The 24,187-nt window shown below is 39.9% G+C and overlaps 1 protein-coding gene across 1 annotated transcript in view; it reads left to right on the top strand.

Annotated features, from left to right (window-relative positions):
- Positions 1–24,187, top strand: part of EPG5 (ectopic P-granules autophagy protein 5 homolog (C. elegans)) — a 58,189-nt gene that overhangs the window by 3,035 nt on the left and 30,967 nt on the right. The window contains exons 2-20 of the mRNA XM_010582968.1: positions 509–1,447; positions 3,260–3,503; positions 4,357–4,493; positions 5,078–5,185; positions 6,227–6,300; positions 8,709–8,817; positions 9,352–9,466; positions 10,082–10,232; positions 11,240–11,395; positions 11,748–11,905; positions 15,225–15,379; positions 15,962–16,102; positions 16,311–16,475; positions 17,698–17,820; positions 19,410–19,669; positions 21,316–21,456; positions 22,169–22,313; positions 23,150–23,347; positions 23,872–23,982. Coding sequence (XP_010581270.1) covers positions 509–1,447; positions 3,260–3,503; positions 4,357–4,493; positions 5,078–5,185; positions 6,227–6,300; positions 8,709–8,817; positions 9,352–9,466; positions 10,082–10,232; positions 11,240–11,395; positions 11,748–11,905; positions 15,225–15,379; positions 15,962–16,102; positions 16,311–16,475; positions 17,698–17,820; positions 19,410–19,669; positions 21,316–21,456; positions 22,169–22,313; positions 23,150–23,347; positions 23,872–23,982 — 3,630 coding nt within the window. The remainder of the gene's footprint in view (positions 1–508; positions 1,448–3,259; positions 3,504–4,356; positions 4,494–5,077; positions 5,186–6,226; positions 6,301–8,708; positions 8,818–9,351; positions 9,467–10,081; positions 10,233–11,239; positions 11,396–11,747; positions 11,906–15,224; positions 15,380–15,961; positions 16,103–16,310; positions 16,476–17,697; positions 17,821–19,409; positions 19,670–21,315; positions 21,457–22,168; positions 22,314–23,149; positions 23,348–23,871; positions 23,983–24,187) is intronic.

Raw genomic sequence — 24,187 nt, 5'->3', positions numbered from 1 at the left:
AGATGTTGTGATAGTTTTATAATGTAATTAGGGGGTGCATTCCAGACTTTCTTTGTTCTGAAATTACTTTTGTAAAGATAATTTTCCATTCATTAAAATATTGCTGTAAAACTTAAGATGAATTGCAGAGTAACTTTTTTTTGCAATATGTTGAAATCTAGTGGCTGTTTTTAGAGGTCAGGGTCCTGTTATTTTGGTTATTTTATATGTTAATGAAACATTCTGTCCTGTGATATTTATAGCTTTTTACATAGAAATGTTGAAGCATTGTTCAAGAGATGACCAAGAAAATAGACACTGATAGGCACTCTTCAAAGGGCAGCTAAAGAACAAGGATCTGTTCGGTACATTTGTTTTTACATCTAATGTTATGAAAATTAATGTGTTAAGAGGGGCTTTTGGAGTTGTGATGTTGACAAATTCTAGTTTTGGTGATGGTGGGGTTTGGGGATGCAAGGGGGGTAGATTCACTTGGTAATGACACTGTTAATTTTTTATTTTTCCCTAGGAAAAAAAGAAAAAAAGTAGTGAGGAAACCCACATACAAGAGTCTGATGATGTCTTCCTCCCTCCTGTGGCAGAAGTGTCTTCTCAAGCCAGTAAAGTGCAAGTGGAACGTCCTGGAGAATTTACAGAAATTTGTCTCAGTGATGAAGTAGAGGATGGAAAAACTATAAAAGATGTGTGCGACATCTCCCAGAGTACTTTGTCTTCAGCAAATGAAGGATCTTCGACAGTGACTCTGGAGCCTCCCACAAATGCAGAAGAGTTCAAAGCTGATCATTCCCATGAGGAATGCAGGGGCGGTGTTGAGAAGAGTGGAAAAAGCAAGTTGGACAAACCTCACAGCCCTGTGGAGGTGGTTGCTAGCGGATCAGGAAACTCTGATTTATCGAGTAGTACATTTCATTCTAGTGCTGCTGGCTCTCGGACAGTAGTGGGCTTTGTACAGGACAAAGTAACTGAAAACGTACAAGGTGATAAAAATCCTCTTGTCTGTTTGTCAGAGAAGCCTCCTCCTAGTATCTTGCAGCAATCTGAGAAATCCAAAACACGTGTTCAGCGATCGGGATTGAAACCAGTTTATCCAAACTTGTCAGCTGAATTGTCATATGAGAGACCAACCATAATAGCAGTTAAACCGCTGTCGCACAGTGAAAGGTTGTATCCAGAGCTCCCAACTGAACCAGAACTGGTGCCATTTACCAGAGAACAGCTGAAAATTTTTGAGCCGTGTTCATGGTTGGAAAATGTTGACTCCTACGCAGAGGAATTCGAAAGCGTTGCTCATCAGGACAGGCACGAATTTTATGAACTGCTCCTGAACTACATGCGCTGCAGGAAGCAGCTTTTGCTGGCCGAGGCAGAGCTGCAGGCTATGATGACAGACTGCCAAAATGTTAAGGGGAGATTATGGACTTTTAAAGAAGAACAGAAAACTGTGCAGGTGCTGTTGCTGAAGCTACTTTTGAACCCAAACTATCTGGATGTGATTCCAGACCTTAATTTTACTTGCTGTCAAGTTTATTGTATTTAAGCTCTGTTGTTTTAAAAAGAGATGATTGCCTTTGCTTCCTGTCTCTCCACTAACCCCCAGTACTTCAGAGTATCGTTCTGTTGAGACTTAAGACAGTTTGTTGTTTGATTTTTAAACTCTGATGAATGTAGGGTACTAGGATCTCTGTTAGTGATCTCTTGGGAGTCAGACTTGTGTGTAGTCAGTCAGAATGAGCTGTGTACAGCCAGTTCTGCCTGTAGTGTTAGGTGAAGTTTGTGGCACAATGCTTCGGGTAGATGCAGGGGATACGTGGTGGAGTAGGACGTCAGAATGACTGTAGCCGTGATGTCCCATCTGGCCTGCTGCCTGTAGTGACAGTTTTCATTGACGTCATTCCTGACTGTCCTGCTTTCAGAGGTGGCAGCTGCAGAGGAGCTTGAGTCATGCTTGTGGGTGACCCTGTTGCTCAAAGCAAAGGGCGTGTGAGGTCCATCCACTTTCAGTAACAGTTGCTCCATAAATGTAGCTGTGGTTTTAGCTACTTCCAGGGTGGTCGTGGTATTCTGTAGCATTTCTGTCTGCAAACCAGAAGGGTCTGGAGAGCTCTCTGGTGCACACATCAGAAAAATCTTTCCCCACACTCATTCTGTGTAACTTGTTTTTGGAGCTGAACATTACAGTGGAAGTGAATAAAATTGTTCTGGCGCTCTGATGCTGTTCATAGCCAACACACCATCAAAGTTGCCCAAGGGTGCTAAGTACTTATGTATGTGGTGGCTTCACTGTTGTCTCTGTGAGTGCAGTGCCTCTCCTGTGCAGTTCCTCAGAGCTGAGATGTTGAGAGACATTCACTGAACAGATTTGAATCTTTTCCTTTTTATTAGGGTATAACGCTGAACCTCACTGGACTCTTTTGTGTTGATCGCTTTCTATGCTGAAAGCAATTTTGGCTTCACTCTTACACCCCCACTGGGCATCATACAGTTGGCTAAGCTTGCTGCTTGCTTTGTTCTATCCTGATTCATTATGTATTTATTGTGTCAGAATAATTGTTTTATGCCAATTTAAAATTCTTCTTCTACTAACTTAGGAAACACAGGGATAACTTCAAGCTAAGCTTCCAAAGTGCTGGCTCTGAAGCATGTTTCCTGGTTGCATAGAAGAATAACAGGAATGTTGCGTATTGTGGTTTTCTTGTGCTGAAGGATTAGAGATAGGACAGAGGAAGACTGGCCTCAGCTTTTAATTCCAGTTTGAGGAAAAAAGTTAGAGTACAGTTCATTTCTGAAAATTTTAAATGTACAATGGGGAATTGGTATAAATATTCAGTTCTGGGAGCTTAGAAAAATATTTATGTTGTTTCAGTGCATATTTTAGCTTTAAAATAGCAGACCCAAATATTTATGGAAATCTATAAACCGAGAAGCAGTTGCACTCACTGGGAATAGAGAGACCTGATTTTGTTCACATCTGTCAGTGATACAGGCAAGTCACTTCATGTCTATTTCTAAATCTGAGTTATTGAGGGTTTGTAGAGTAATTTTTTCAGAAGTAAGGGATATGAATCTTCAGTAATCACCAGCTCTAAAACGTATGTAGGATGTTCTGACATGTTTGTCTTTTCCACCTGTTAAGTGGCCCCTTTTATGAAGGCTCTGAAATCTGTTGAGGGGAGGGTTATGTCAAGGTTAATTTCTGTAAGCACACTTGACCCAACAAAATGACAAAGCCACTTCAATAAAATAATTGCTTTCTTTTCAGGGTGTCTGTGCAGATCAGTGCAAAGTGACAGGTCACCATCGCTACCAGACAGTGGAGCTGAATGAAAGTGTGCTGGGGGAACTGAAAAAGCTGTTTGAAGCCAAAGCAGAGCATGTGCATCAGACACTGGCGCTGCACTCGTACACTTCAGTGTTGTCCCGCTTGCAAGTGGAGTCGTATGTCTACAGGTTGCTCAGCAGCTCGTCCCTGCTGAGATCAGTGGCTCTTCAGCAGCAAGAACAAGGTGTGTTGCTGGTCTGGACTGCTCCCCGTGCTGTTCAGGGTGCCAAATGCCTTGTTCACCTGCAGTTTTGGAGTCTTGTGGTGGAATTTGTATACTGGTGTGTTTCTCCTCTGATATTAAAACCTGCTGATCTCCCGGGAGAAACTCCAATTCTCTTGCCTTATTCACCTGGAGAGTGGAAGCTGAATGCAGGATTACCTTATTCTAAGTTACATACTGCCACTGATTACTGTAGAGGAACACTGGGTGGGCTGGGAAACCCGGACTCCAATCTTTTGTTGTCAAAGGCAACATACAATATAGTCCCTTTTCCAAATTGAGTATGCATAATTCTAAAACCAGCTGGATATTTTTCCTGCTTTACTTCCTCTTGGAAGGCCATTTGAAATCTTGCAGCTCTAATACTGAGAAATCTTTTTGATTTTCATCCTAGGTATATTACTTACTTGGGTTTGTGCCAATATAATCTTTTAGCTGAAGTATTCCTTCCCCTCCCACCCCGGGTGTTTATCCTTCCTAGTCCTCCTCCCTTTGCCCTCCGCCTCCCAGATTGTTTATATGCATAGTAAATGGTGGTTCTTACAAAGTTTGTGTTGAGGGAAGGCCTTTTGTGAGAGCAACCATAGTATATTCTTCTTGTAATTAATGTCCAGTGCTAAATTATAAGATGAAATAAAGTACTCTACATAAAGTACTCTACTTCTCTGTCGGATTTAGCAAGCAACTGTGTTGAAACGTCTTGGTATGTATAGATAGATAGAGCAAGTTTTCTGTATCGCTTCAGAACCACTACTTATGTTACCACTCTGAGAGCTGCTTGTCAAAACTCCTTAATTCTGGTTTTGATTTACAGTTTCAAAGCAATCAGAAAATCTTTCTTCAGACTTGGGCCACTTGAAGGAATGTATCAGCGTCCTTTTCAGTTTCACTCGCAGAGTTATTGAAGATCCTCAATTTCAGAGTGACCTTCTCATGTGGCTGCAGAGACTGGTGAGGGAGTAAGCATGGATATATCTGTTTGATCCAACACAATGGATGAATTTGGGGGTAGTTTCTGAAAGTGTTACTGTTTCTCTTATTGTCCCACATGCAATTTTTGGGGAGTTTGTTCTGCTTGAGCAACAGAATCTGTTAGTGAATCTTTATAATGAATTCCCTTGGCTGATGAAGTCAGTGGAGGTCAGCAGCATTAATGAGGACTGGCCCATGAGCAGCCAACACTGCTCAGAGTAGACTTAATATTCAATATTCATTATGCTTTTACTTATTTTGAAATTAAAACTATTCAGACTTGTCATTTTTGAGAAACTTCTATTCTTGCTGATTTCTAAATAAATTTGGTTTTAATGCGATTGTAAAGTAATTCATGTTTGTACACCAGAGAAAATGGTTTGTGGCTCATAAGCCAAGCAAACAGACTTTTAAATATTTTTCTCCTGTAACTTGCTCTGAAAATTGAGGTTTGTTAGAAAGCGTGGGAGGAGAAACAAAAAACCAGTATTACTCTAGTTAGCAAGACTATAAAGGAATGAACCTTGAAATTGTTTACAAGATTCCGATATACTTCCCTTTAGGTGTCTGTGTTGCAAAGAATTGGCTGTCCAGGTGACCATCTCTTCCTCTTCAACCACATCCTTCGATGTCCAGCTGGGATCAGTGAATGGGCTTGTCCATTCATTCAGGTGTGAATGTTTAATTCTTTATTGTCAGAAAGTTGGAGTGGAGTGGGTAGGACAGTGTCTTGTGCCTAGTCAATCGCTCATGACTGACACCGCCTTTCCAGGTGTGTGGAATCATGGTAACAGTGAAGGGTTTGTGAGGGGATGTATTTACCCATGTTAGCCCAACTGTGAGCAGGTTTACAGGGAAACACACTTCTCATTCTTGTCTGGAGACACTCCATGAAAGGGAGTCGGGGACTTGCGGTGCATCTCGGAAGGCCTCATGCAACAGAAGGTTTGGAGTGCTGTCCAAGAAATGGAAAGAATATTTAGACTTGAAGCAGCAGCTGTGTATGAGACGAGTGAGATTGGAGGCAGCTCTGTGATGTATAAGGGATGAGGAAGAACAGATTTTTATATCCTGCACATTGAAATGGGACTGGTTTCACTGTAAAGTTTATTAGTTAGGTAATTTCAAGGGCAAGGGAAAGAGTTCACTTTGTACAGATCAGAGGGAGCGCAAATATCCAAAGCCACCAGGGCATTCTTGCAAAGAACATTTTTGCCCCTCAAGAGGGGAAGATGTTGGAAATCTAGCCATAGGAAAAAGATTGCAATTACACTAACAAGGGAAAGGCAAGCAAGGAAATGAAAGGATAGAATAGAATAATAGAATCATTTAGGCTGAAAAAGACCCTTAAGATTGAGTCGAACCGTTAACCTAACATGGTAGGATCCTAACTTCCCCAGTGCTTAACATCCCAATTCCTGCTGGTGTCCAGAAGTATGTGTGAAACAGAGAAGTTGCCTTTTTTGTGGAGCTTTTGATGTGTTTTGGTTTTTTTTTTCTCCTTTATAAGTAATTCTTTTGGACAACTCCCAGTCTTTTGCCATAGTAATACTTTCTCCAGGGTGTGGGTACTGTCTTTTATGGATACCTTTTAGTATCAACAAAAAGCTTGTGAAAAACGTAAAGCTCAGAATTTAAATTTCTTTACTAAAACTAATTTGCCCTTTGTTTTACTTGTTTGGATTTACTTAGATTTTTGCATTTAATTTCAGATCAAAGTCTTGGATAACCCATCAGGTGTCTTTCATTTCATGCAATCTCTTGCCTTGCTTATGTCTCCTGTCAAGTAAGTATCAATATGATTTTATAAATATGTTCTGATTATTTAAGAGTAGGAAACATGACACATGATCTGCTTGTGAAACTCGGAGTTCGTTGCAGGCAAAGTTATAAAAGCAGGCACAAGAAAGACATTCACAGTTTAATTCAAACTGTTTTTACTCATTCATCTTAAAATACAGCCTTGGCAGTACATTCTCCGACTGTGCACAGTATGATGCAGCTTGCTTTCAGCTGTCAAGTAGCTTGTGAAGACTGACATGTTTTGTTACTGTGACTTCTGAAATATAGAGTTCTTGCCTTGCATGATGGCCTGTTCATTATACTGTCTCCTCAACAGAAGCCCTTGAGTAAAGGGTTTGCTAAGTTGGTGTGTATGCTGGTTGGGCTTCTTAACTGATTTTTCATCCTTTTTTTAATCTAGAAGGAATACCTGGTGCTTGGAGAAGCTAGTTGATGAAGTCAGTCATTAGTGAAAACTGTTATGTGCTTCAGATAAAATATATAACTTGCCTCCCAGCTGCCCAAATTTTAATGTCAAAGAATCAAACTGCTGGTATTTAGGGTTGTCATTGTGGCGTTGATATTCTGACCCTGAGTTAAGTGGGAGTCCTGTTTATTGGAGGCTATTATTTTTAAGGGCTTTGTTTTCACATTTCCAGTCTAGAGCTGCCTGGGGAGACAAGTGTATCCTCAGGGCGTGCATACTGCCAACGCATTTTGATGCTTGTGTTTTGAACAAGGTCTACCTTAAGGTGTCTGGAGTGATGCTCTCAACTGTTGATACAAGAATGCAGAGCCTCCACAATGGGTGTACTTACTGGTAAAAGAGCTGAGACTTGTCTGTTACAGTTGCTCCGTGTCAGGAACAAATTTGAATTCTGAATTTGGTTTGTGAAATCAGTGTCTTAAAACTTGTATTTAATTTGTAATAGACTGGTATTATCAGAGTATAAGTTGAAGGTGTTCAGAAGGGTGATAATTATTCCAGAGTTTTGTGGCACTGTGTGCAGAGTTCTGGCAGTACAGTTCAAGTTAGAAGGAAGTTGGATGTTATGATTTTAACTTTTTGTATAACCTTTCTGCACATTTGTTTAACTTGCTGGTACGTCTGAACAACTAAGGATTTGTACAGTATATAGAGCCCGAAAACTAGTATCCCAGACTTGAGGTGGTCTACTACATGGAATGGGAGCTGGGTTGATTTGAGGCAACTCTTTCCTGGAAGGTCTTTAGTTGTGGTAGTAAGACCAGTCTTACTAACATTGATGTGGTGTCCAGCTAGTGCAGCTACGAAAGTTGTATAGTGGAGCTGGCTTGTGCTTGTCCTGTTTGTTGTTGACTCACCAGATGATAGCCTTAAATGGTTGTTGTAGAGTACCTCTTCTGAAATACGATATCCTTTTTTTTTTTTTAAAAGGATTTTTCTTACACATGGGCAAGAATAGTGTTATTTCTTGCATATTTAAATATGCTTGCTATACAGGGCTGATAGCCATTTACATTGTTCAGAAAATTGCTTGGAAGATTATTTACAGAATACAGCAGATTGGTGTGAGTCTTGGAGGATATCAGGTTATCGTAGCATCATTTAGAATCATAGGGTCATTTAGATTGGAAAAGACCTTTAAGATCATCGAGTCCAACCGTTAACCTAGCACTGCCAAGCCGACCACTAAGCCATGTCCCTAAGCACCACATCTACACGTCTTTTAAATACCTCCAGGGATGGTGACTCCACCACTTCCCTGGGCAGCCTGGTCCAATGCCTGACAACCCTTTCAGTGAAGATATTTTTCCTAATATCCAATCTAAACCTCCCCTAGCACAACTAGAGGCCATTTCCTCTTGTCCTATCACTAGTTACTTGATAGAAGAGACCAGTACCCACCTCACTACAACCTCCTTTCAGGTAGCTGTAGAGGGCAATGAGGTCTCCCCTCAGCCTCCTTTTCTCCAGACTAAACAACCCCAGTTCCCTCAGCTGCTCCTCATGAGACTTGTGCTCCAGACCCTTCACCAGCTTCGTTGCCCTTCTCTGGACACGCTCCAGCACCTCCATGTCTTTCCTGTAGTGAGGGGCCCAAAACTGAACACAGGACTCGAGGTGCAGCCTCACCAGTGCTGAGTGCAGGGGAACAATCCCTTCCCTAGTCCTGCTGGCCACACCATTTCTGATACAAGCCAGGATGCCGTTGGCCTTCTTGGCCACCTGGGCACACTGCTGGCTCATACTCAGCTGCCTGTCGACCAACACCCCCAGGTCCTTTTCTGCCAGGCAGCTTTCTGACATACTTGTTCATTTCTTGTTCTTGTATCTGTTCTCTTAATATTTTCTCTTTACTAAAAGATGACTTAATTCAGAATTTTTAATTTTCTAATTTTTTGTATACTTGTTTTTGCACTTTAAATCAGAAATCGGGTGGACTTCATGTGCCATATGAAACCAAGTGAAAGGAAAAGTTCCTCTTCATCTGGGAAAGAATCTGGAAACTGGACCCTGGTAGATGAAGGAGGTGAAGAGGTACAGCAAATGACTTCTTTTTTTTTTCTTTTTTTCCCTTTATGCTTTTGCTCAAGCTTATTTCATTGTTTTTTTGGTTTTTTTTGTGAAATGGAGGAAGAAAAGCTGACTTATCCAGTTAAAAAGCATCATTTGAAACTTTGATCTATTTTACTCTCCTTTTAGCTCTGTGATATAACTGTAGATAGTGGAGCTTCCAGGAATGAGTATTAACAGATAGCATATAAATGTTTGAGCTATTGCATGCAGAAGGAGCATGGAAGCAGGCATACGTTTGAATAGGTGCTTACCTTCAGAAGGTGGGTTGGACTAACATATCATTGCCTCTAGTTCTGTTTCCTAGCTGATGAGGGCTTTTATGTAGAAACACACACAGAAGAGGAATTTAGGAGCTTGTGTGTGCGTGTGAAGGAGAGTTCATTTGCAATTTCTTTGGTCTCCTCTTAAAAGCAAACTGTAATTAGTACAGTAGTGAGGCCCTTTTACCGTGTGTTTTATTGTAAAGCTACTAAAAGCGACTGTATTTGTCTATAGGATGAGGATCCTGAAACAAGCTGGATTCTGCTCTTGGAAGATGACTTGATTGCCCTGTTGTCACAGTTTCCGTTTCATGAACTCTTTCAGCAGTTCCTTGGATTTAAGTCTGGAGGTAAATAAATCTGCTGCTGAAGAATTGTTCTTCATTTTGCTTACGCTAATTATATTAATGACTAAAACTGCCAAGAATGCTACTGCATTAGAGTCTCTCAGTGAAGTAATAATGAACTTGCGCAACAGCTCACAGACTAAATAGATGAGATGGAAGTGTATGCCATGCGTATGGGATACCTTAAAAACTTAGAGCAATACAAGCATGCAAAATGTTAGTCCTTTCCCTTAGTTTTGATCTGCTTAGTAGTTACACTCACAGATGTGCTTTCAGGACTAAGTTTTCCCCTTTGCCTCTTAGCTGTAACATTACTGTGATTTTTCTCCAATTATTTATTCATTCTTTATTTTGCTAAATCTCTGGACAAGTACATGAAGGTAATTGCTTCCTAGAGGTCTTATAGCTTGCATAGTTTATTTGTACTTTCATACTTAACAGGTATTTATTGTACATTTCATAAACAAAACATAAATTTCAGTTCACTATATAGCTGGCAAACAATGAACTGTTTGCCAGTTATATGATGAATTGTTGTTTTGAGTGCTTATAAAGTTACTTAAAAAATCCAGAGTTCACACATTTTTTTTGAGATGTATTTTTCTGTCTTGGTCTTAGGTGCTTATTTTCCTGAAAAAACAACTCCCCAGGAGATGATGAAGATTTTTGCTTTTGCAAACTCGTTAGTGGAACTTCTGTCTGCGGGGTTAGAAACATTTAACAGAGCACGGTACCGACAGTTTGTGAAGCGAATTGGTCAGCTGATCAAGTAAGAGAATATTTTCTCTGTGATATGATTAAATCTTTTTTCATACAGTCTGGTTTAAAGTTCAGAGCTGCAAAAAAATGAAAACACCAAAAAACAACCACCAAAACCCAAACCCCGACAACCAAAACAACCAAACCAAACCAAAAAACCCAAACGGTTCTTGGGTAGATTTTGCTCTGAGAGTTGGTCAGTTTAGGGTTAGCCAATCTGGGAATCTGAAATTCCAAGGTCCTTAACTCTAAAGCTGCCTGTGAAGTGGGTATTGCAAAATCTAAATGCTGTGGGTACAAAGGAGCCGGGTGAGCTGTGGGAATCCAGCCTGGTGTTCATCAGGGATGTGCTCAGGCTTGTCTTGGAAAGTCACTGAAATCCGACAAACAGTTTCTCAAATCGCCCCTATTTATAACCATTGTTACTGCTTTCTTTCCATTGTTATCCAGAATTGTTTTAGGGTTTTTAATTTGCTCCTTGAAAATTGTCATTGTTGCAGTAAGCAAATGTAATTGAAACCTAAAAGTTGCTCTTTATTTTTAAATCCATAGCAGTCACTTTATATGGCTTCTATGAGTGTGTTTTCAAGGGGTGGATACAGTTAAGTCAGAAACAAAATCCACATTTTCCTTTGTGTTATTAGAGCAGTAACTTTCTTGGTATAATTATTCCTGTATGATTTTTTTGCATGTACTGCCATTTCTTCATTTCATCATCATAATCATTCAGGATTACCTTAAGGCTCCAAAGTTCATACACAAACTAATTGGGTATAACAGAATATTATGCATTGTTTGCTTGCAAAACCAAGGAAGGATAACACAGGAATTTTAGACTAACCCTGTCTGAAGAGGGGAGGGAAATGCTATTTATGTGGAAATCTCTGGAAACCAGAGGACAAAGGATTGAACATGTCTCTTGTGACTAGACTCTGATCTAGTTGCACTTGTCTGTGTTTTTATATGGTGATGATGTACTTAATGATCCTTCTTTGACTTGTTTGTTCTGCTGTGTAGGATGACACTTTGTCATGTGAGTGACCACTGGGCCCAATACGTTAGCGGCAATAGACAGTATGGATCAGTAACGCATCCCTACTCTGTGGAAAAATTGCAATTGGAGTTTGATGAATTGTTTTTCAGAGCTGTTCTACATGTTCTGAAGGCAAAAAGGTAGGCGGTCCCATGTGGTTGATACTGGCTTTGTCTTGGAGGAGTCAGATATTTGAAACTGGGATTTGGAATAGCTTTAAATACTTAATGGTTTAAACAAGACTGCAATATGCAGGATTTTTCAGCACATTGGTAGCATCAGGATGGGGAGGAATTATGTCTTGAATTCTAGCCTCTGACAGAAGTTCTGAGGACTTGTTCAATTCAGAATGAGGTTAACTCAGAATTTGAGATGCTAAGATACATCCTCACATTCCTAATTCTGTTACATGGCAGAGGTGTGGGTGTATGTCCCCTTTTCAAATGTTGGGATTTATCAGGGTGAAACTGTCTGCCTCTTCAAATCCAACAGGTTGGGAGTCTGGTTGTTCATGTCCGAGATGCCTTATGGAACCTTATCCAGTAATATGCTTTGGAGGCTCTTCTTTGTCATGCACTGTGCGGAGAGCGAGCACCTGGAAAAGCTCTGCTCTACTCTGCAACCTGCTGACTGCAAACAAAGACTTAAAGGTAGAATTTCTACACTCGGAACCAATTCTAATCGATCCAGCTACTGCTGCATCAGCTATGGGTTTAGTTCTTCACATGCTGCATTGTTAAATACACCCTCAGCACCATGACTCGTCCAGAGGCCTTATAAGTGTCTTGGGCAATTCATGGTCTTCCAGTACTTGTTTGACCAAAATCTCATTTTAACAGGCATTGTCAGATCTACTGTCCTTTTAGTTTTCTTTCCGATAGTGGCTGCTACTGGCTGCTTCAGAGAGCTGCAAGAGCACCATGCAGTAGGTACATCTTGTGTATCCTCATATCAGGTCCCATCTTGGCCTTCTATAGTATTTAGAAAGTAAGATTTAAATCCTCAAATACAGAATTTTGTATCACTTAGGGTTCGGTGGGGTTTTTTTTTTTTTTTTTTTTTTTTTGTGTGAGCTGTTGACTGTTGATAGTTCTATAAATACCCCAGTCCTCTTCTCCCCCGCCCCGCTCCCGCATCTTGCTAGTTTTGGCTTCAGTAACTTACATTGTAGGAGATCTGCTTATCTTCCACAACTACAGATGTTTCCATTATCTCAAGCCTTCTTTTGATGCTTTTCTTGTCCTGTATGACACCTTTTCTTTCTATTTCCCCTTGACTCCTGTCCTGTGTTCATCTCCGCAGTGATTGTGGTGGCTTCAGCTGTAGTGGAGTTATTTAGAAGCCAGCTGGAATGCTACTTCCCCTTTGTTGCTGCCTTCATGGAAAATATTTCAGGACTTGATTGACAGGGAGACAGGTAAACAAAGCAGTAACTCCCTACTTCACAGCCTATTTGCTGTCTTCAGGGAGAGCAAATAACACTGTCAGTTTTACTTTCCAGCTAGCTGGTAGCCCAGACAGCAGTTACCACATCAACCAAGTCTTTTGATGGAGAAGCAGAAGAAAATGTCGATCTTAAGAGGTTACTGAGTATCTTAACTGTGTGCAAGCTCAGCTAACATTTAAGGCAATGTGGAGTGGAAGAGGGATATCAAGGCTGTAGCTGTGTACACTTCATGAAGTGCTGATCTGATTAGCACTTGCCAGCCAAAACAGTAACGGTTACACTGTTTCAGTAGGACTTCTTTATTTTTGTTTTTGCAAGAAATTTTTACTGCATCTCAAACAAAGAGAATGTAATATGATGTAGTGGGTTGCAGCTCTGACAGCAACAAACACTGGTGTTCTGGTGTGTGGGGATTTTTTGTGTGGTGGTGTGTGGTTGGTTTTTTTTTTTTTTTTTGTTCAGCCTTTGTTTTGCTTCTAGCTAACTTCTATGTTTTGAAGTCCCTGGTATGCTGACGCAGGATATTTTTATCCTCTTCATTCTCCTCGATGGGTTATGTCAGCACAATACTATTTTTCACAAATGTCTAGACAGGGAATATCAATGGTTCTTTCAGTGAAATCCATCTAATCTTCTGAAGTAGCTTCTTTTGACTGACACTTACCAATATAATGCAGACTTAATTTCCTGTAATTCATACCCTAAAAGACCATGGCATTAACATTCTCCTGGGAGAGAACCATTTTTATTGATTTCCCTTCCCAGATTAAGTTTGAGAAATGTTAAGAGTGGTGAATCTACAAGGGGTAGCAAGCCTTGGTAATTGATGGAAGCTTTAGGCTTGCATATATGGAGGTGGGACCATAGTTGCTTTTAAGGGATAGGTAGAAAGAGAATGATAAAATGGAGTGCAGTGATGGAGCTGCACTTACTAGGATAACCTCTGGACTATGAAAGCTACCAGATATAAACCCCTTCTCCATGCTGTGAGTAATTCTGCTTTTTCTTTATATAATATATATAATTCTTTATATATAGCAATGGCATAGTCTTTTTTTTATTTATTTTTGTCCTTCTGTGTTAGCTTAAAAAAATCCCAAAACAACAACAATAAACACAGTGCTCTGTAACTTCTGCTATAAGGATAAAAGGTAGCATTAGGAAAGGGAGATAAATGGATGAGACATGTCTATTGTATCTATCAGGAGTGTAGTTTGTCTTGGTAGATGGAAAGCTCTTTACTTAAATTACCCAATTCTCTAGCACACTGTTCATGAGATGTTTTGGCTGTACAAGTCTGACCTTCTCAGGTTGAAGTACAGTTGCAAAATTCTTGAAAGCCCTTAAAATAGAATGTAACATAAGTGGAAGTGTTTAATCACAAGCCTGCTGAGCACGTGCCTGTGCAGATTAAGTAGTTGAGTGCCACAATGAGTGCTTTTTCAGTATATTCAACTGGTACGGTAAGATCACTGTAAACTGTTTTCTGGCATGTTATGCTTCAGAGGAAGCACACCACTCTCCAAACAATTTTACAGCTCAAATGCAGCTTTCAGTGCTTGTTTTGCTGCACAGAGTTTATTTAAAGTTATTTGGAAGAAATAAAAATAATTTTAAACTCCTGTTCAGGTTTTTGTTGTACCCTTCCCTTCCTGTTGTCCCCCACCCCGAGGAATGAAATGTTTATTTGCATTTGGCAACATCTCACTATTGGGTTTAAAGAGGAAACCTGCCTTGAATTCAAGTGAAAGCATCTCTTATCCTTCCTGTCCTGTGCAACTTCAGTTCTCTGTTTTCAGACATTTTTTCCAAACAAGTACATTCAGTAATTTTCTTGTATTGAGTTCGAGAAACTGAAACCAACCTTTCCTATTAACTCTTGGACATAATCTAGGCCCAGGGCTGGATGCTTGAAGTATTTTTATTTGTAGTCGGCATAGAATGATCTCCCCACTTTAATTGCTGCTTGAGATCATGGTATGCGGAATGAGCAATCTCTCAACTTGATCGAAACCTCTCTGCTGTGCTTGATGGGCTTAGTTTTAATCTTCTCTTGACTGTGTGCTGATTAAAATTGGAATTCTTTCATATAATTTGGACTTAATCTGTGGAATTAATTGCTCCAATATATAATGGCAGCTCAAACCATGATAACATTTTTAAAAAGCAAAAAGATTCAAGCAATTCTTCCTGTGGATGGTTAACATTACATAGTTAAAATAATATTAAAAATTGAATTCCAGCTGTTCTTGAAGCATTTTTAGTTTTCATTATGAATTATGAATTACTAGCATATTTACTGAATCATATGGACTCACTGCATATTATGGTGTTTCTTGCACCTTATTTTAAAGCAGCCAATACCAGCCACTTCTGAAGAGAGAATACTAACCCAGTGATGATAATTCTGTTCTCACCGATTCCTTCTCTGGGATTGGATTGTCAATAAATGTATAAATATTGATGATGTATGTCCTGTAACAGTTCTTTTATCATGTTGCTTGCATGTGACTCTCTTCTAGATCCAGAGCACCTTGAAAATTTTGAAAAGTATCTCAAATCAATGAACTGCTCAGAAGAAATTTGTCTGCTCACCACATTTGCTCAGATGGCACAAACCAAACGGGCTGATGTTGATGAGGATTTTATCAAAATCATTGTTCTGGAGATATACGAGGTGAGTAATATTACTGGTCCATTCAGGAAAAGAATGAATGCTCTTTTCCTAACAGTGGAAGGTGTGAAACTTTCAGGGCTGCTATAGTTTGTTCTACCATGGAACTAAGAAAGCACTACTTCTGAGGTTTATAATCTAGTACTGAATTGAAATATCCTGAAGTGCATGTTCTTCTGGGAGAAGAACAGCCTTTCTGTAAACCAAGCCAGAATGAAACAAATGAACAAAAATATCTTTGTTTTGCTTAATTTTTATCACACGGATCTAACTTGTAGCTCTGAAATTCCTTGTGTGGTGTTTTTTCCTGTTGTGGTGTGTAGCAATTTTTTTGTGGGTTTTGTTTGTTTGTTTTGTTTTTAGTGTGTGTCTGTGGTGGTGGTGTTCCTATGTTTAGTTTTGCACTTTGTGACGTTATAATTTCCTTATTTTCTAGGACAATCAGTTTCAGTTTTAGTATTGGTATTTATCAACTTTGTCCAGGATCACCAAGAGCAATTTAGTTCTGTATTTTTCAGAAGACGTTTTATTGCAGTCAGTGAAGGTCAGCCATAAACAGTAACTTCTCTCTGCTCATCTTCTCAGCTGTCTTATGTTAGTCTTTCCACAAGAGAGACATTTTCAAAAGTTGGTCGAGAACTCTTGGGAGCAATTGCCAGCATTCACACACAGATTATTTCAGTGCTGCTGGATCGAGTTAAAGAGACCATTGAGAAAGTTGGGATGGTAAGTGCCAACATCCATCACTTAAAGCAGTTAAAACTAGAGGCCATACCAGACTGTGTTACAAGATATGGCTTGGTATGAGTGGATTCTGTTAAAGACCTGTCCATGGTTTTTTTGATCGTATCACTCTTTAAGATAGAAGGGCATAATGCTGATTATTGTTCCATACTGACTACTGATTAACCTTTTTTCTCTTTTGCCCTCAAAGGTTTCTTTATATCTGTTTAAAGAACTGCCGTTGTACCTGTGGAAGCCTTCTTCGTCTGAGATAGCACTGATTCGTGACTGGTTACTAAATTACAGTCTAACAACAGTGGAGAACAAACTAGCCTGCATTATCTTGGAAGGGCTAAACTGGGGATTCGGTGAGCATGTATGTATTAAAAACAGGAGGTCTGAACTTGGTCAGTTTTGCAGAGTAAAAGTGTTGCTCAACCTGGGGCTATAACAGAATTTGAAGACAGTTAATTACATGCTTTTATATGATGGCTGTACACTTGATGGCATAGGATGGGACTTTCACAGTAATTTTGCAGCATTCTGCCTGAGGATTTGATTGTGTTGCTTTCTTGTAGTCTGCAGCTGAGATTAAAAGAGATATTTAAGCAGGAGTTTCCTCTCTAGAGGAAACAGCTGACAGGACAATTTTGTGAGTGACTTGATTAAGATATCTCTGGCTGCAGAAATAGAAGAATCTTCCAAGAAGTGTGTATGAGACGGATGTGACTCTAGTTTGTGGGCTGATATCCAGGTATGGTTTTCACAGTGCCAGAAAACTAACGATTGAAATTAGAGATTTCAAAGCCCTCAGCATTATTTAAATGGTTGGAAAATATTCCATAGAATGGGTTACTCCAGGAGTTCCATCAGTTCAGGAACCAACTGAGGGTGAATGTTTTTTCAGAGAGAAACAGAAATAGATTGGGGAAAAAATCCTGTTGCCTGCGTTCAGTGATCCATTTTAGCATTGTAATCCGTGCGTTTGATCATACTGAACTCTTCTTTTGACTGTGCTGATACTTGTACATGAAGATTGCGTTACCTTTTTCTCCCTGTTTCTTGATGAAACATGAAAACAAAGGAATGGTGGGGAAAACTAACTGTGAGGTCTTTGCTGTGCAATAACAGTGTCATGTCTGTACCATTTGATACAGGAGACAATAGTTCTTTAATGTGGCAATTGATAAGAGGAATTACTGTGTTTTGATGCAAAAAGACCATGATACCTTTTTTGGTTTTGTTTTGTTTTTTAAAGGAAAGATTTCCAGTGTCTGTACTATGTAATTTAAAATGCCATCTATGTTTTTTTTGATTAATTTCTATAAATCCACCAAATGCACATGAGAAGTGATTATGGTCCTTTTTTTTCTGGAAATAATCTAGCTGTCGAGCTTTGTATTGCCCAGTGTGAGCTCATTATTCTTCAATGTTGGCCTGAGATTTTTCTCACTGGCCAAGATTTTGCCTTGGTATGACAATACTTAATCTCTTTCTGGCTCTTCAGTTTAAGATTTATTTCTCTGTAGTGCAGCTGAATGATACAGTTGTAGAGACCTTTTAAATGAGGCAAAGTTGTTGTGCAATTCTGTTTTTAGCAGGATGCTCTTCATCTGGATCCAGCTGTCCATTCTGAAGTTGCATTGATGGTCCTGGAAGCGTATCAGAAATATCTCTCCCAGAAACCATATGCTGGGCTGCTTTCTGAAAGCATAAAACAGGTATTCCTTCTTCAGAATTACAGGGAATAGATTATTGATAGTGATAGATAGGATAAACTTCAGGCCAAGACCTTGTTTTCTTTTTTCTTTGTAAAAGCTATACTATCTTGATACTACTAGAACATCATAATATACCAACTCAGTGTTTTTGCTGCACCCACAAACCTATTTGAAGATACTGTTAGACTTATGTTGAACATCTATATGAGAAATAGAAATTTAAAATTTGTCCCCTTGCAGGTTTGCATTATTATCTAGCCTCTAGTTGGATAGTTGCAAACTGTTCTTGCAAAGCATCCTTTACTCACGCAGAGTTGGCCAGTACTTGCTTAATCAAAGGCTAGTTACTATTACTGGTGAACATAAGAGACATCCTTCCTGTGCCTCCAGCTCTTAGTCTTACCTTATTTAAAGACTCAAGATTTTAGGAGCTTTTCAGTAGTGATCGGTGCTGTGTTATGTGAACACTGTACAAACATTTATTACATTGATTTTACAGCACACTGGTGACTGAGGAAGGTATAGCTCCAAGTTACAGAAGGGGAATGGAAGGATAGAAAGATCAAGGTTAAAAATGCCTTTTTTGGATATTCAGTCCAAGATGCCTCTATTTATTTATTCAGAGCTTTTAGCATTGTGTTGTGCTTTGTCTTCTCAGTATTTCTTGTACAGTGCTTTCTCCTCCCCTCCTGCTCTGTGCTTTTTTTCCCCAGTCTTTTCTTCCCCCACTTTGAATGTTCCTTATTGTCTCTGCTCTTTTCTGACTTGCTTCTCTGCACTTCTTAAATCATGGTTTGTTGTCTTGTGCCAGCTAGATGAGTTATCTTTTTAAGCATATTTCAGCCTTGGTTACCACTTTTATTGGTGAATCTGTCCTGACTTGCGTGAGCTTGTAACTGGAATTTGAGAGAAAATAATGCTTAGATTCTTGTAGCCCCACTTGGAGAGAATGAAATATCTGCACTGACTCCCAGCTCTGCAATTTACACTGGTCAGAGCATGTATAATAGTTTTTCCCAAAGATTTGTAATTCCTTCTGATCTGGACAGGGTTTTTATGATAATGGACACATGTACATGACGCAGAGACTCTGCCTGTCCACGTTACAGAGTTCTTTCTAAGGAGAGGCTACCAGGTTTTAGACTTTTTTTGACAGATGTTTTTTTGTACATATATATCTTTTGTATTCCTTTCACTAGCAGTCTTAAACATTACTGAAGGTTGTGTGTGGGGTTTTTTGTGTGTGGGTTTTTTTTAAATAGTAAAAATAAAATTTAATTTGAGACCAATATCTAGTTTGGAAAACTTTAGCCAAACAAGTATAGGTTGATAGCCTTCACCAAAAGGGATGGGTGCGGGGGGAGAGGGTTGTGGAAATCAAGGCCATAGAAACAGAGATTTCAGACAAATTTAATTGGTGGTGCTATGTGGTGTGTCTGAAAACTAACTGCTGCTGCTCTGATCTTGTGTCACGGTATTGTGACAGAAGAGGAAACTCATACAAGCTGACCCAAGTCCTAGACTAGTGCCATATATGCTGTAATATGGCTGTGCTTCCTCTCATTCCTGTTCCTGCTGCTTTGTTCCAGGTCTCCTACTTAGCCAGCATTGTTCGTTACGGAGAAACACCGGAGACTTCCTTTAATCAGTGGGCGTGGGGTTTGGTTTTGAGGTTAAAGCTTCACAGAAATGACTGTGGCATGCAGCACGGCTGGCCTGCAGTCCCTGTGTCTGACAGAGTGCTCGACATGACAGAGTTGGTCACGCTTCACCCCCTCCTGAAGGCTGTCAAAGCAAGCATCCCTATCGGCTGTTATCTGGCGCTGGCAATGACCACGCTAGGTCACAGGTAAGCGTGCTTTTTCGTGTTTGTCTTGGTTGCATGGCCCCAGTGACTGAGCAGCCTACCTAATGATGAACTGAGGGCTATTAACATCTTTATGCACGTTTAAAGAATAAAAGACGTCAGATGCAAGGGACTGAGCAGTCTTTTGGGGACTGTAGTTTTGAACAATGTGCCATTTCCTTTATATTGCTAATACTATTTTTTGCCTTCTGCGTGTTAGGGTCAGAATAGTCATTAGAAATAGTATTGCAACTGAGGGGTTAGCATGATTGCTATGGACAAGAATAACTTTTAACCACACTTACTGAAAGGGTTGTCCTACAGGTAATTTTTTTAGCAGGGCTGAAGTAGACCATTCAGAAAATAGTGAAGAGAAAAAAAACCCCCACTTATGCTGGTAATGATAGAGACCTTTATGACCTTGATACTGAACCTCCTAGCCCTGACTGTGTTCCAACAGTCTTTTCCAGTGCTTTCAGCTGGTTTGTAGGTAAGCTTTGGACATAATCAAATGTACTAGTTGATTAAGGTATAGACCCACGGGTAGGTTAATCTCTCCCAGGTCTGTTTTCCCTGAATCTGTGATCTCTTTAATTATCTCTTACTCTATTCAAAATTTTCACTAACTTGTTTTCTGCATATAATACTGCTTTACTCTTTAAAGAGAAATTGTCTTGGCTTTCTTCTCCTTCCCCAAGCCATTACTTGATGCTGAGGTTATGCCATAGATACATAAGCGCGTCTTCAAAGCACTGGAGTAATTTGAGACTGATGTGAAGGTATACTGGTTTGAGAATGGAAATGTTTACATGTCTTTTGAGCATGGAACAAAAAACAAGGAACCTCTTTACTCCTGTGTTGGTTTCCCCCCCTGCCCCCGCTTTGGCCTTGTGAAGAACCATTTGACATCCTTCTCCTGTCTAAACAATAACACTGATATTTATCACATGCAAAAGTTCAAGGCCAGTTATGTTAAGAAACAAAGTGCTGTACTGTATGCTAGTGACTTAATATAATATTTCATTTTCATGATCTCAGAGTAGACATAGGATTAATGTTTTACATCTTTTCCTAATGTGCAACCCTCCTCGGTTAGCAAAACTTGATGCAGAGCAAAGTACCAAATAAGTTGATGCTAGTGAGTTTTCTGGACAGTAAGAGTAGGATTCAGCTGACTGCAACCACCTAAGTACCTACTTTAAGGAAACCCTCTGAGCTCCATCTATAGGTAGTGAAGAAAGATGTCCAGAGCATCATCCATGCTGAGGAGATGTCAAAGCTAGATAATATGAAGCTCCCTCTGTAGGTTCTTTCTTTGCCTGGAGGGAGAGCCTGGTTGGTTAGGTTAGGCAAGAACACTGAGCTTTAAATTGATTGAGGCTTCATGGCTGAAGACCCCCATCTCCAGTGATTTTTGGAGGACAGAACACAACCTCCCCAGAAGGGCAGGAAATACCAAATCTGTCAGCAATTGAATGACTCCTATAGCTGAAGAAAAACCTGTGGATTTAGCTGTTTAGGATTTCAAAGATCAAGTGTAAGGATACGAATGTCTTTACATCTCAGTTCACAAAAAAAATATCAACACTTTGTCTCCCTTTCTGCTGATAGTCAATATGTTTCTCTCTCTCTCTCTCTCTTTTTTACAGCATTGAGAAGTTCTGTGCTGAAGGGATCCCTCTTCTGGCTGTACTCATCCAGTCTAGATATCTGAGAACAGTAGTCCATGTACTGGATAAAATTTTACCCTTATTTTACTCTTGCCAGTATTATCTCCTGAAGAATGAACAGTAAGCATTATACGTTCCTAATATGTTTATTGATAAAGAACAATGGAAGTTAATCTTATCAGACTTCATTCTGGGTTTTGCATCTGGTGAGAATGTGACGCAGATGATGGGGAAGTACATCTGGTTTGTTTGCCGAGTTACTTTTTGACACTGACTGTGGTTGAGGAGGTAGTTGTAGAAGCGTGTCCTACTGACATCACGTGTACAGTCGTTGCTGCTGCTGCTGCACTGCAGAAGGGGCCTTCAGACAGCTGTATTTACAAGTAACTGTTGTATTCAGGTGAATGAGAAAGACAAGCAGCAATACTGTTTAACTGTGTCACTCTTGGTAAGTTGAGCAACAACTGGGAGTGTTCTCAAGTGCTGGACCTCAGCTGTCTGTCCTGGTCCTTTAGTAATGTGGTCCCTGGGGTGCTTTTGGCTTGGACCACCTGGCAGTGTCCCAAACGGTTCCTGGGCTAGATTTGGATGCTGATGTGGATCAGGAACTTTATTCAGTCCTGATGAGCTGCATTGAATTACAGTCTGCCATGAACGGCTCATACTGTGCCTATGATATGGTTAAATCTGTAGCATGGTTGTGAATCAGAGTCCTTGTATGTGGGTGTCACTAGTGCTGTTGAGCTGGTTTTAAATTCTCTAGAAGCAGGTTTTCTGTATATTATGCAGTAGGAGAAATTTTAGAATTAATTTAATTTGTTGACATCCCTAGGTTTTTATCTTACATCCAACTATTCCTTCATCTGGATAGTGGAGTCCCCCAAGGCATGACCCAGCAGGTTACCCATAAAGTAACACAGCACTTGACAAGTGTGAGCTATGGAGAAAATGTTAAGCTGCTCAGTAGTATGATACAGGTAAGAAGATTATTTAAAAAAAATAAAATAATCTCGGGGAGATTGAAAAACAGGTTGGCTTTTTTGACTGAGTTAGTGTTGAAGGTTAGAAAGGATACTGAATCTGGCAGTTGTGCAGCCACGGAGTACCCTGCATCAAGCAGAAATAGTTGAGTTTGGTTTCCTGAAATACTTCTGCTTAAACTTGCCTAAATCTGGCAATGCATGTGACACTGGACATGACAACAATATGTGCCTTCCAGACTTCCTGGAAAGCACATTTTCTAATACCAGGTCAAAACTGCCTAAAAAGGGACTGTAATATGCAGCCCTACTTTCTTGCTTGTGTTAGTTGAGGAATGCAGCAGATATATTAATGTTTGAAAGCTTTGCTTTTGACCATTAATTTATGGCTGTGGTATGAAAAAATGTTCCTGTGTTAGGGAACAGTATTTTTTTGAAGTGCAGGGAGGTCAAGAGCCAAGGTCCACTAAGTTAGAGAGGGAAATGGACATGCTCTGGGAAGTCCTTTTGCAGGAACAGCAGGTTACACTTCAGAAATAGGTGCCATTATGCCTGCAGGTCACAGGGATCCCACTTATGGCTTTTGTGTCTGTTTTTGATGATATTGGTCTGTTTTTGGTACAATCTGCAGCTCTCCAGGCTGCAGAATCTGCAGAAATTTGAAGATAGAAGATGCAAAGCTGTTTTTACATAAGCATCGAGAGCATCGTTGTAAACTACTTATTTTAAGGATAGGCCCACAGCCTTATGCAATTTAAACAGTTCTTCAATAATTTCTTAAGCTTTAATTGAAGCTGCAATCTCTTGAATAATTTTACCCTTTAATTGGGCAGACTCACATTTTCCTAAGTGACCAGCCAAATGGAGTGGGGCCAGCTGCAGTACTGGAGTTCTGGGTTCAGGTCCTCACCAGCCAGCAGCTGTGGCACAGGGACCGGGCAACACTCTTCTTGTTGGATGACTTATGTAAAGCTGCCTTTCAGTACAGTCAAGAGGACTGTGTACAAAAGCTGCTTTACCAACAACACAAGGTAAATAGCTGTGGTGTACCGGTGTAGCTATTGAGTAAATGGTCAGTTCATGTGTTGCTCATTCTAATTTTAATATGAATATATTTTTCTGAAATGCAACAACAACAGTCATGATGATAAGTGATAATGGGGTTATCTGATTTGTTTCTGAGTAGGTCAAGATTAATGAAACCTGATATTTTAAGCATAATAATAATTAAAACCATTTGGAACACAGGTTCATTCATAGGAGTTCTATCATATTATTTTAGTTTGTGATCTTTGCATTTCAAATGTTCAATAGTGCATTTAGAACAAAAATAGACACTGAAAAAACAAACACTGTCACTGTAACAATATTTTCACTGAGAAAGGCATGAAGTACAAGCAGGCGTTTCGGTGGTGACTGGCTGAGCTAAGGTTGGGAAGTAGCAATGTGAGGCAGAAAGGAACCTGGATGAAGGTAGAGTGACAAGTCTGTAGCTTGTAAATCATCTGTTAGGTTGCTTACAATAAAAACCCCAATGTTTTCTGTTTCCGTGCAGAATGCTTTGGGCTATCATTGTGACAAAGGTCTGCTGTCTTCGCTTGTTAGCTGGATTGTGGCAGGCAATGTGACACCTTCCTTTGTTGAGGGCAATGCTAATTCCTCTCAGGTAAGTGGTATGATGGTGTTCTATGAACAACCCTGGGATAAGCAATATTCAGGTGTCTAGGGTTTGGGGTTTGTTTTTTCTTCTTTCACAGGTTTTTGCAGATTTTTTTCTTGTTCCCTCGTTCTTCCTATCCCAGTATTTGTGAGTTTTCTTGCGATAAAATCCTAATTTAGCCTAAGAGAATACTGTGGGTTTATTACACTAA

Source organism: Haliaeetus leucocephalus, unplaced genomic scaffold (genome assembly GCF_000737465.1).
Source record: "Haliaeetus leucocephalus isolate CR32 unplaced genomic scaffold, Haliaeetus_leucocephalus-4.0 Scaffold866, whole genome shotgun sequence".
NCBI classification, from domain to species: Eukaryota; Metazoa; Chordata; class Aves; order Accipitriformes; family Accipitridae; genus Haliaeetus; species Haliaeetus leucocephalus.
This window is presented reverse-complemented; position numbering and strand designations above follow the sequence as displayed.